At 41.7% G+C, this 11,484-nt stretch overlaps 1 protein-coding gene across 1 annotated transcript; it reads right to left on the reverse strand.

Annotated features, from left to right (window-relative positions):
* Positions 1-2,820: 2,820 nt before the first annotated feature.
* LOC119745365 (beta-galactosidase-like) lies at positions 2,821-11,455 on the reverse strand. The gene is made up of 13 exons (XM_038221675.1): positions 11,289-11,455; positions 10,790-10,959; positions 10,316-10,466; positions 9,670-9,730; positions 9,121-9,215; positions 7,993-8,232; positions 7,235-7,356; positions 6,711-6,873; positions 6,292-6,456; positions 5,582-5,689; positions 5,246-5,377; positions 4,765-5,004; positions 2,821-4,256 (listed from the first exon to the last, which is right to left on the reverse strand). The coding sequence occupies exons 1-13, from the start codon at positions 11,349-11,351 to the stop codon at positions 3,687-3,689; spliced, it is 2,280 nt and encodes a 759-aa protein (XP_038077603.1). The 5' UTR covers positions 11,352-11,455; the 3' UTR covers positions 2,821-3,686.
* Positions 11,456-11,484: the final 29 nt, after the last annotated feature.

Genomic DNA, 11,484 nt, shown 5'->3' on the forward strand with positions numbered 1-11,484 from the left:
TAGCGGATATGCATACAACATTCACACAGTAGACCAATTCGCCCCCGGTCTCACGAAGATGGCCGCGTATATACAAACGTTCTACGCGTAAATACGCGCGCGTTGTATCAACAGTTGACGCGCATTTTGGTCACGTACACATATTATGATGTTCTAAAAGGGACACATTTCCGTAGTGATTATTATTTCAAAACGCCGAAAAAGTTATATTTGCGGCATTTTAGTAACCACGACGTTAGAAAAATTGTAGTTAACCTTGGTCAGTGATGGTGGTCAAAATATAAGTCAAGTGAACCGCGACGTTACAAAAGAAATCATGCTGTCTATAAAAACGACAACTTGTCCTTTGTAGATCACCAGCCGGTCTCACCAATATGGCGTCAAATTCGTACATTGTGGATGCGGCTCTGTATTAGCTATCCAGTCTTTATATAGAGATCAGTGGGTCACACTATGCACACTTGTATCAACCTCGTCCCCAGGGTGTCGAGCAGTACGCGCCCACCACTACCTGCTCTCTCATCCTGGTATTGGATCATTTGCATGTGCAAGATTTTTGCACACGTATGCAAATGAGGAACAGTCTGGTGCCTGGATATGCGTTACACATTAGCGTTTGTTTTTGTATGCGGTGTCTGGGGTAAAAACAGAGTCAATTCGTAACAGCGCGAGCACGGCGTGAGTTACGAAAACACGATTTTTGAAATCAAACTGTTACGATCTTATCAGGACAACATGCAGTATCATATTTCATATTAATATGAGCATATTGGAAAGGAAATTAGTATTTTCGAGAAGGCGTGGACGAATGATCGCGAAAACACGTACTGCACGTTGTGAATATATAGCACCAAGTACACGATAAAAATCCATTACTAGCCAATTGCGGTATCCAATCAGGATACAGGAAGAAAGTTTCCTATCCAGGGTTTACTATTGGAAACGCGGTTGGAAATAAAGTATGCACTGGGGACGAGGTTGCACTTGTATGGAAAGAAATGACCACTTGTGTTGCGCAGGCGCATTTTGTACAGAAAAAACACGAGGTCAGTCATTCAAGGCTTTGTCAGGGTACACATTGAATCTGTTGGTTCAATAACATGCAGTCTACAACAGAAAAGTAAAAATGAATCCCCGAAAACATAGGTACATTTATAGCAGTCAATTACATACATTCTCAATTGGCATAGCCCAATACTTTTGATCTATTTCACATACAAAGAATTTGGAAGACGGTGACCTTCATACAGAAGTAAATAAATGAAAAGTTTAATGCACATTTTTAACATAAAAATAATCTGAATTGGAAAATAATCAACTTATTAAGTCATTCATTCACTCAGGTTATTTCCTGTGGCCTTGGATTCTTCAGAATACACCAAATAAGTAATTGCAATCCAAAATTAAAAGCCTGTCTACAATTTTGTAATTTATAAAATTACTGTTCAAAGCAGTTATCAACTGAAACATGACAGTAAGCCTTTTCTAACTTTTGTCTATATGCCACTTTTACTTTATTTGTGTACAATATCAATACAATTGATATTTGATAGTACTTTTTTTTTATCCCCAGTCTAGATTTTATTATCCCCCTGTAAGCCTGAGAAAGGGGCATATTGCGATAGTGCATTACATCAAGGGCGGATCCAGGGGGGGGCCAAAGGGGGCCATGGCCCCCCCCCCCCCAAAACGAAACCAATTTTTTTTTTTTAATGTGACATCGCAATAAAGGCAGGCAATGAGTACACCACCATCTTTTCCTAAAAAAAAATTGGTTAAAGTGGTCAGAAATTGCCTCAGATTGCACCACAGAGCATCTAGAATCCAAAAAATTTTCGGGGCCCTAGCGGGCCCCGAACCCCACGCCGTAATTTTTTAGACCCACTTTTTGGGGGGACCAAAATTTTTTTGGCCCCCCCAAAAATTATGTTCTGGATCCGCCCTTGCATTACATTCATCGGACTTCCGAACAAAAGCAGCGACGTTGTGTGGACCACTTGCCCACGTCCACACAAGCTTTTTCCCTCTCTGGAAAACAGGTTTAGAGGCATTTTAGGGTTAGGTTTATCCGTGGCAAAATGAAGAGAAACACTAAAGGGAATCATAGGAAAAAAATGGGTTGAAAGAGTTTCAACAGTGTGAGTAAAAGGAGTTTCTACATGTACACAGAAACAAAGGAATGTCCACACTAGGTATGTAAAACACACGTGTGTTAGGGCGGTGCAGTAGCGCACCCAGGATTTGGTTGGGGGGGGGGGACTCAAACATTTTTTTTTTAACAAATTTGTTAAAAGTTGAATTTTGTTCAAAAAATGGTGCCCACAATTTAAAGCCCACATTCATATGAATAATAAATTACAAAAATGATTTATGTAAATAAAGCCTCAAGTTTAAAAGTGTACAAATTATAAATAAACACATATCCCAAAAATTAAAATTAAAACCGATCACCCTTATAATGTTGAAATTCACCCATTAACAGGGTTTACTGTTTTTTACACATTTTTTTTTTTAAGAGATGTGTTTCAGTAAAATGTAACAAATTACAAAATTGAAAAACAACAATCTATAGATACTTATTTGGCTATAAACTTAAACCCATCCCCATTTGAAAAAAAAAATCAAGTAATTGCACAGTAAAGTATCACCATTGAACCCAAGTACAATAATTCATTTTTTGTTTAGTACTTGTATTTTGACATGTGTCCAACAGGCACCTTGCATCCCCTCCAGCGTACTATGCCTAAAAGACTTATAGGTACCAGACTCATGATTTATCATCCTCGTTTACATCAAATTTGTTCCATCTTTTAACATGGATCTCAGATCAGCTCAATTATGCCAAAAACTGCTAAGCGGCACAGAAAATGCAAAGCATATGAAACATTTGCTTATACCAAAAACGGGTTACCAGCCAATCAAAGTACAATATTAATTTCTTGCAACTGGTGCTCAGTTGATATTTGTTTAACCAGACAACATGCCTGCTATGTTCATTGTATTCTGATTGACATTAACTCCATCAAATTGGGCAACATTATATCATATGGTCGTCATTTATTACGATCAATAAGCGCACAAGTAATTATGCAAATAGCGCCCTCTATGCAAAAGCACTGAGGCGATGCAGCCAATTTCACGAAACAGTGAGTAACTTACACCAAGCATAGGACTTGCGTAACACATTCATTGGGCAGCTGCACAATAAAGCTACGATCAATTTCACGAAATTTGGCGTAGCTGCAGAACATTTTCAATAATCTTGACATCTGGGACAAGGATAATTACAGCATTACCGACGATTGTTCGTTTATGATTTTGTTCGTTCATGATACAGCCGTTGAATCAACTCCACCCGCCATTATGAATAATACATGTAGTTTGTCCGACTCAACAAAACAGCTGTTCTTTTACTTAAAACTCAAATCTGTGATCTTGTATCACTACCTTGATAAGTTTGTGCATAATAAACAGGCTCCATGATAATAACGATTTGCTGGTACAAGAGGTCATTTTCAGTCGCTACACCACAACTAAATATGCCACCTAAAATGACTGCACAAGTTATACCATAGTTTGTTGTGTAAGTCACCAATTTACGCACTTTGAAACTTTCGTGAAATTGTCATAACTGAAAAGTTGTGCAGCGTGAAATGTTGCGCACCTTGCGCGATTAATTGTGGTGCCTACAAATAACCCCAGGCAAGCACGGGTAGGCTGGTGAAGTAAACAAAGATCTCCACCGCAGACAGGGCGATATCTTTTGCAACACCCAACCACGAATTGTCCTCATTTTTGCCATTTTCCTCGGCAACGGGATCAGTTGACGGTTCAGGTCCATCAACTGGGTCTGGTATCCCGTCCACCACCCATCTAGGATCATCAACTTCATACTCCCAAGAAGAAGCACCGCTCTCGGATGAATCCAATTCCGACAACGCCATGCTTTCCCATTCAAATACATCTTCATCAATTAGGTCAAAATCTTGGATAGTGTCCATGTTTTCCGTTTCCTGTTGTATCTCGGGTACGACAAACCTATCCCCGACAGGCGGAATCGTCGAGTTGAGTATGGGCTTGTCGACAAATTCCACAGAGCAGGGGTTGGACGAGTTGCAGGGCGAGTGTTCCGTCTCAAAAAGGACCAGGGTGTTTTTGGTTGCCGTCAGAACGAAAGCTGGAACGTAGAGGGTCAACTGCGGACCTTCTGCTGGCCAATAGCGACCCAGATTGAAACCGTTGATGAAAGCCTGACCCTAAGAAAAGTAGTCACAAAATAAGTGTTATAAGGTTTATAAAAAAAACCAATTTTTATAATTTTTATTTTAAATATTTTTTAAACGTATCAACATTGATGTCTTTGCTAGAAACCTTTCTAAGCCCTCTAAAATCCACCACTGTCAATGAAATCGATCGCATTCTTTTATGGCTGAATCCCACAAAATCCTCCAAAACTTTCAGATGGATTTTGTAGGAATGCGAGAGCAGAGAGTTAGGATTAGGGGCTAGAGTTGACTTTCCATGGGTTTCAAGCTTCTGTGTAAAGTAAAACCTTCCTCAAACCTGCAAAATCCTGTAAACCATCTGATTGATTTTGTAGGAACGAGGATGGTTAGAGGTTAGAGTTAGATTTTCTATGGGTATCCAGCCCCAATGTAAAGTAAAACTTGCTGAGCTACCTTCCTTTATCCTACAAAATCCTTTATAGCCTTTTAATTGATTTTGTATAGGATCGGGGAGTGGGAAGAGTTACAAACTTCTCACCTTGGACCAACCGGGCATCTGCAAGAAGGTGTCTTGGGGTCCCCCCGCCGGACCGCTTGGCAAGGTGCCAATATAGAATGACGGAATCTCCAACGGTCCTGACGGAACGTCTTCTAGTTTGGCCGGCGTTGTCATGGCAATGGCCTGAAGGGTCATTGGGTGAGCCTTACTTAGGTTGAGGGAGTAGATTTGCCAGGATTTTAGGACGACATTGTCGAGTGTGACATTGCTGATGATGCCCTGTGGTAAAATGTGACGTTATCAAAAATGATTTTAAAAAGGCATCAAACTGTTTACAAATTTTAACAAAAATGTTTCAAACGAAACCTACTTTTTAAAAATGGGACGCTGTAATCAATATCAGAATACAGGATGTCAGTTATCATAATTCTAATAACCATTCCTTTAACTTTTCACAGCCATAGATTTCAAAACATGGAATGTAATTTCTCAAAAAAGAAATCTTTTCATTCACATTTACCTTTGTGTCGTTTATGCAGCATCCGTAGTTTAGCCTACCCATGTTTTCAACGAGGATGTCTAACGTTGAGTTGACGTGACCATCGATGTTGAGGGTCACATGTGTGTTGCGCTGAAGAATTCCTATAGGTTTCTAGTAAAAGTACACAATATTTTACAGCTTTGGCGTAGTAATTTACAATCTTAAATGCATCATCTGTAAAATTATATACAGCATAATTGAACCTTGTAGCAAGTGCTGGAAGATTTTTCTGCAAATTTTGCGTTCTGAAATGTTTCACATTTAAAAACTAAAGGGCAATGCCAAAATAACAAATGAAAATTTGTGACATCATACCTGGTCTACCATAACGTATCCACGATCACGAATGCCAGGAATAAACAGCGGTGTGGGCTTTGTGTAGTTGGCTTTCAGTTGGGTTCGATACAACATGAACCCGAAATCCTGCAAATTAAAAAATAAAAACCAGTTTATGGTACAAATAGCCAGGAATGGACAAGCCCCCCCCCCCCCACGTCCGGCAGTTTTAGGATTTTGCCATTATTATTCCCCCAGTAGTTGACACAGATTTATACAACTGAGCGATTAAAGGTTAATTACAGACTAAGTGGTAAGACTTCTGCACTACAAAGCAGGAGGTCGTGGGTTCAGGTCCCTCTTGAGTGATTTTTTTCTCACTTTCACTCGGGGTGTAACACACCGAGTATACAGTGTTTACAGTGTTTACACGTCGGCGAAGGGCAAAACCTAATATTAACGCAAAATTCCATCTTGTGAATAGTTTCATTGTGGTACCCACTGCTACATCAGATTTGAACCAGCCAACTGATTCCCGGCAAGCTCAGTGGTCGAGTGGGAAGACGTCTGCACTAGGGTCGTGGGTTCGAGTCCCACCGGAGTGATTCTTCTCATTTTCACTTGATGTACCACAACGAGTTTACAGTGTTTATATGTAATTGAAGGGCAAAACCTAATATTGAATTTACCCAATTTACCTAATATTGAATCACCCCAATGCAAATTCCATCTTATGAATAATTACAAACCTGTTGCAAATCTTCCATGCTCATAGGATAGTCCGTGCTTATTGGTCCAGTGGGGGAGATGACACCCAATGCCTCGTATAGCGTCGCGATACGATTCATGTCCGTTTTGCCGTAGGCATGCTTCGGTGTCGGCGGTGGAACATTTCCCGGTGGAAGTTTTTTGTACTAAAAACAGAAAGATATTAACGGGAATTTTTTTTTAAATGTTTAAGGTGGAACACTGTGGTCCAATGGTTATTGTGTCCGTACCATGTGTGATGTAATGCGGGTTCGAACCCTAACGGCGGGAAACACAGTGATTGTGTCCTTGGGCAAGACACTTCACCACACTTGCCTCTCTCCACCCATGGCATTCCCGTCTTGTGAAATATTCTTGGTCACCCGTGTGATTTCATAAGTGATTGACTTATGCTTCTTACTTTTCCAATGAGCGTCCTGATGTCAAGGTATTTTTGGGTTGGGTCACCAGCTTCAGTCAGTGGTGCGTCGTAATCGTAGCTCGTCGGCTGCGGTGAGTACGAGGCCTCGTTCCCATTGGCTCCATTCCAGTAGGCAAAGTTGGTCCCACCTTCAAACATGTACCTGAAAAAAGACAGATTTCGCTAACAAATAACTACAGGGTGAGTCCAACAAAAAGGAAAACCGAATGGCAGGACCAATGTTTTAATGAAGTTCTGCATGTATCACTATCAAAATCTAGGATATGAAAGCCCAATTAATAAGCTTTCTTTTAGTACAAGAATCATTCAAATCACTCATGTACTTTTCAAGTTATGGAATTTTAAACACAACCACCGTTTTAAAGTTCTGTCCACGGATCACAAAAATGGTAAGTGTTCTTTCAGCAAAACAAAACAATTCACATAGGGATTGTTTTATGGGTTTAAATAGGTTCAGCATATTTGAACGTAAAAATAACCGAGGGAAATAGGGTGAAATTTACATGTTGACGTTAGCTCCAAGATGCAGGATTTTATCCAGGGAATCAACAATTCCTGTCGTCGTCCTGGTTTGATGCGGTGACCCCCAGTGGTCCAGCCAGCCAGTGTAATACTCAGAATTGACCTGAAAATCAAATTACATAAAAAATTCTGACGAAAAGAAGAATTTTGAAACTTGGAAAATCTCAGTCTTTTTCCAAAAGCTCCATTTCGACCACACATATCAGAAAACAGGCAGTGTTCTTAGTGTGATCGAAGCTGGGTTGTTACTGGTAGGGCTTGCACACATTTTCCCTGAAAATTACTGACAAGAAATTTAGAAAGTATCTGTGTGTGTGAGTAAGTATTTAATAGGGGACCTTGAACAATAGATGACAATAGGCCATTATCATGTTGCAGCCATCTTTGATTTTTTCCTCATTCAAATCAACGTAACCAAAGTGAGGCTGGAAGGAAAAATAGTCTGGTTCCTTTTTGCACAAAAAACCATCATTCAGTACTGTTATTGGATACAGGGAACATGACTGAAATGGTGGCAGCATGATAAAGGTATAGGGTCCACGGTTGGGCGAGGGTCCCCAGTTGGAAATCGTGTACAAAACCAATGGGGGATCTTCTCAAAATGTGTGCAAACAATAGGACAATAAGAGGTCCATGATGGAAGGTGTTTTACGTTGACCAAGTTGACTTTTACAACTGAGGACTTGGAACAATGGGTTGCTTGAGATAACAATAACAATGAGGACCTCAGCCAACTTACCAGAGGACCTTTTGGCTCAAACTGTCTCTGTACAGCAAAACGTGCACTTGGGTCACCCCCTGCACCAAAATCCACTGTTGCATATATGCCCTGTAAGGAGCCACACTCCAGCAGTCTTTGAGACGGTCCATCCGTTGTAAAGAACACAACATCCTCCCCGAGATGAGATTTAAACTGCCTGAGCAAATGGCGCATGTACTCGTGATCACAGGCTGGGTAGCTGCCATATTCATTCTCGATCTGGAGGTCAGTTAAAAAGGGAAGGCTAAAGTTACTCCAGCCAAGTCTGAAGTATCTCTGATAAAGTTTGGAGTCACTCTGGTCAAGTCTGGAGTCAATCTGGTCAAGGCTCAAGTCACTCTGGTCAAGTGTCACGTCACTCAGGTCAAGTCTCAAGTCAATCTGGTCAAGTCTCAAACCACCCTGGTCAAGTCTCAAGTCACTCTAGTCAAGTCTCAAGCCACTCTGGTCAAGTCTCATTTCACTCTGGTCAAGTCTCAACTCACCCTGCTCAAGTCACTCTAGTCCAGTCTAAAGTCACTCTGGTCAAGTCACAAGCCACTCTGGTCGAGCTTATTAGTAACTCTAGTCAAGTCTCAAGTCACTCTGGTCAAGTCTCAAGTCACTCTGGTCAAGTCTCAAGTCACTCTGGTCAAGTCTCAAGTCACTCTGGTCAAGTCTCAAGTCACTCTGGTCAAGGCTCAAGTCACCCTGGTCTGGTCTCAAGTCACTCTGGTCAAGTCTGGAGTCACTCTGGTCGAGTCTCAAGTCACTCTGGTCGAGTCTCAAGTCACTCTGGTCAAGGCTCAAGTCACCCTGGTCAGGTCTCAAGTCACTCTGGTCCAGTCTCAAGTCACTCTGGTCAAGTCTCAAGTCACTCTAGGCCAGTCTAAAGTCACTCTGGTCAAGTCTCAAGCCACTCTGGTCAAGTCTAAAGTCACTCTGGTCAAGTTTCAAGTCACTCTGGTCAAGTCTAAAGTCACTCTGGTCAAGTCTCAAGTCACTCAGTTCATAAGTCTCAGTCACTCTGGTCAAGTCTCAAGTCATTAAATATATATTCAGTAAAGAAGACGTTGTCTGGTTGCAAATCAAATAGCTGAGAGTTTCCTAAAAGATATTTAAACCTACCTGAACTGTGATAATTGGTCCGCCATTGGCATAGAGATGGGACTTAATCTTGGGTAGAAACGTATCCAGCCACTGGTCAACGTACTTCAAGTATACTGAAAAAACAAACCATAAACAGGATAAAATTGAAATACCGAACTGCTAAATGTACTTGTCGAGTCATGAGGTGATTCAGACCAAACTATAAAAATACAGAAGATTTGGCAGGCATGGTTTTGAAGAAGAAATCTTGAATTATTAACAGTACATTGCCCTTTTAAAACTAATTCTTTGAATAACAAGGTTGTGTAGATGAACATTATTATTTATTTCTGGTAATGAAACCACGGATTCCTCAAAATCGCCCTAGGCACTGTAGTTTGCAAACCTGAAGAAACTGTCGAGAGCAGACAATGAGAAGAAATTACAGGTTCAGAAGTATAAGGGAAACCCACGGAATCAGGCAGGGACTGAAAACCCAATCCACGTGTTGGCCCGGGCGTGATTCGAACCTGGGTCACAGCGATGGAAGGCCAGGAAAGTACCGCTATGCCAATGGTCCATTCATACCTGGGTCAGATGTACGCAACTTGATGCCGTGGTTTTTCAAGAGCCATGACGGTAGGCCTCCCTTTAGTACATAAAAGAAGAAAAAACTTCATTATGAAAATTCTTTACCAAAGTTAAAGACCTATAGGCTCCATGCGCCAACAAAAGAGGGCGCGTTTTTACCACTTTTGAGAGCCCCGTGGACGAGCACACAGCGTGTGCGTACTGTACTGGTTCGGGCGCAAAGTATGAACGACTTCCTCAATGTGCCAAAGCTATTAGCCAGAGCGTCTTCGCGTGAGCGTCAGGCGTCGTCGGCACGCAAATACGTTCAAAGTTAACTTGCGGTGGTCTCCCAGACAAATCCCTGCCCCTAAACTGATCATTCGAAATACGCAGTGGATGGGTCGGGAACCAGTCTAGGTCTCCCCCAACTCTCCTTTTCTGGCCGTTGAAGGAGTACTTGTGCACAGAGCCTATACTATGAAAAGCTAGACATATTTGCAAGTTACTTTATCAATGTTACATCTGATACTTCTTGAAAAAATGCTTTAACTTTGAAAATAGGAATAAAAACTTTCAAGCTCAAATTGTAATAGTCTAAGGATGAAATGTTTTAGAGATTTTGGAGCATTTTACAGGACATCTCTTTTACATCAAAGCATACCATGTCCCACTCTCCACAGATGTATGGCCCTGCCCTCAGAATCACCAGCAGCCCCGAAGCCTGAGCCATTTGCAAGAATGATTCCAGATCAGCTCCAGCCTCGAAATCGAAGGATCCCTGCTTGGGCTCGTGAAAGTTCCACGGGACGTATCTGGTTTTATGGGGATAAAAGAAAAAACGATGGATCTTTGGAATTTGTCTTTATCATTGGAGTTCTCTTTTTTTTTCAAACTGCTGAGGGAAACTTTTTAAAAGTAATATAGTGATACTGAAAACATTAATCACTGACGGATAAGCATTTTATAACTATAAAAGTGGATTTGTTTTTTTTTAATTGAGGATGGGTCGGGGGCAGGGTTGGCGGGGCGTGGGGGGGGGGGGGGGGGGGGAGGAGGAGGGGGAGGGGGAGGGGGAGGGGGAGGGGGAGGGGGGGGGGGGTCCCCTGTAGATCTCCCACTGAGTTTGAATGCTCACGTTTGAACAGCATCCAGTCCAGCCATATACATCTTCGTCAGTCGATCTTTCCAGTACATTGGATGAACTCTGGCGTAATGCATGGAGCCAGCAATGTAGCGGAAGGGTTGGCCATCTTTAAGAAATGTGTTCTTGTCATAGTCGATGGTGAAAGAGCGTGCAGCAGATATCTGCAAATAGTGAAGTACATTTCAGCTAATTGTAAGAAGGGCAAAACAGTGACAATAAATTGCACAGGATACGAATATTGCAGCAGTCAATCATAGCTTGCACAGAGCGCCCTCACTGAGGGCAGCTTTCTATCATAGAGGAAAAAAGACCGATCCGCAGTGTGAGGGCGCTGTACGGCATCTCCACTGCCCCTCTTTCGGGACCGGCAAAATGACCGGGGCGATATCAAAAGACATGAAAGAACGCAAGGCCAAGGCCAAGCAAAAGCAAGGCCCTGCCTCAAAAAGTTAAGACAAAAACTACCCACTTTCCGTGTTCATTAGCTTACCCCTTCAGATTCTAGGAAAACCAGCAGTAAAACTGCTGCCGCGATCAAGTTGGTCCATCTCATTATGAAACGGAATTATAAAAAGGCGAAAAAGAAAGTGTTATTTATGATGTTATCCACAGACCACAGTTTTTCAGCTGTTGCAAATAAATATCGATCAACACAGTCACATGTGACCGGGTTGCCCATGTGACCA

This window comes from Patiria miniata, unplaced genomic scaffold, assembly GCF_015706575.1.
Source record: "Patiria miniata isolate m_02_andy unplaced genomic scaffold, ASM1570657v1 HiC_scaffold_7, whole genome shotgun sequence".
Classification (NCBI taxonomy): domain Eukaryota; kingdom Metazoa; phylum Echinodermata; class Asteroidea; order Valvatida; family Asterinidae; genus Patiria; species Patiria miniata.

Excerpts from the sequence above, each read along its gene's own strand:
- LOC119745365 (XM_038221675.1), bottom strand. The coding sequence starts at position 11,351 with ATGAGATGGACCAACTTGATCGCGGCAGCAGTTTTACTGCTGGTTTTC. Across the intron at positions 10,467-10,789 it reads GGACTGGATGCTGTTCAAAC|ATACGTCCCGTGGAACTTTC; the intron begins GTGAGCATTCAA and ends CCATAAAACCAG. Across the intron at positions 7,357-7,992 it reads TTGAGCCAAAAGGTCCTCTG|GTCAATTCTGAGTATTACAC; the intron begins GTAAGTTGGCTG and ends TTTGATTTTCAG.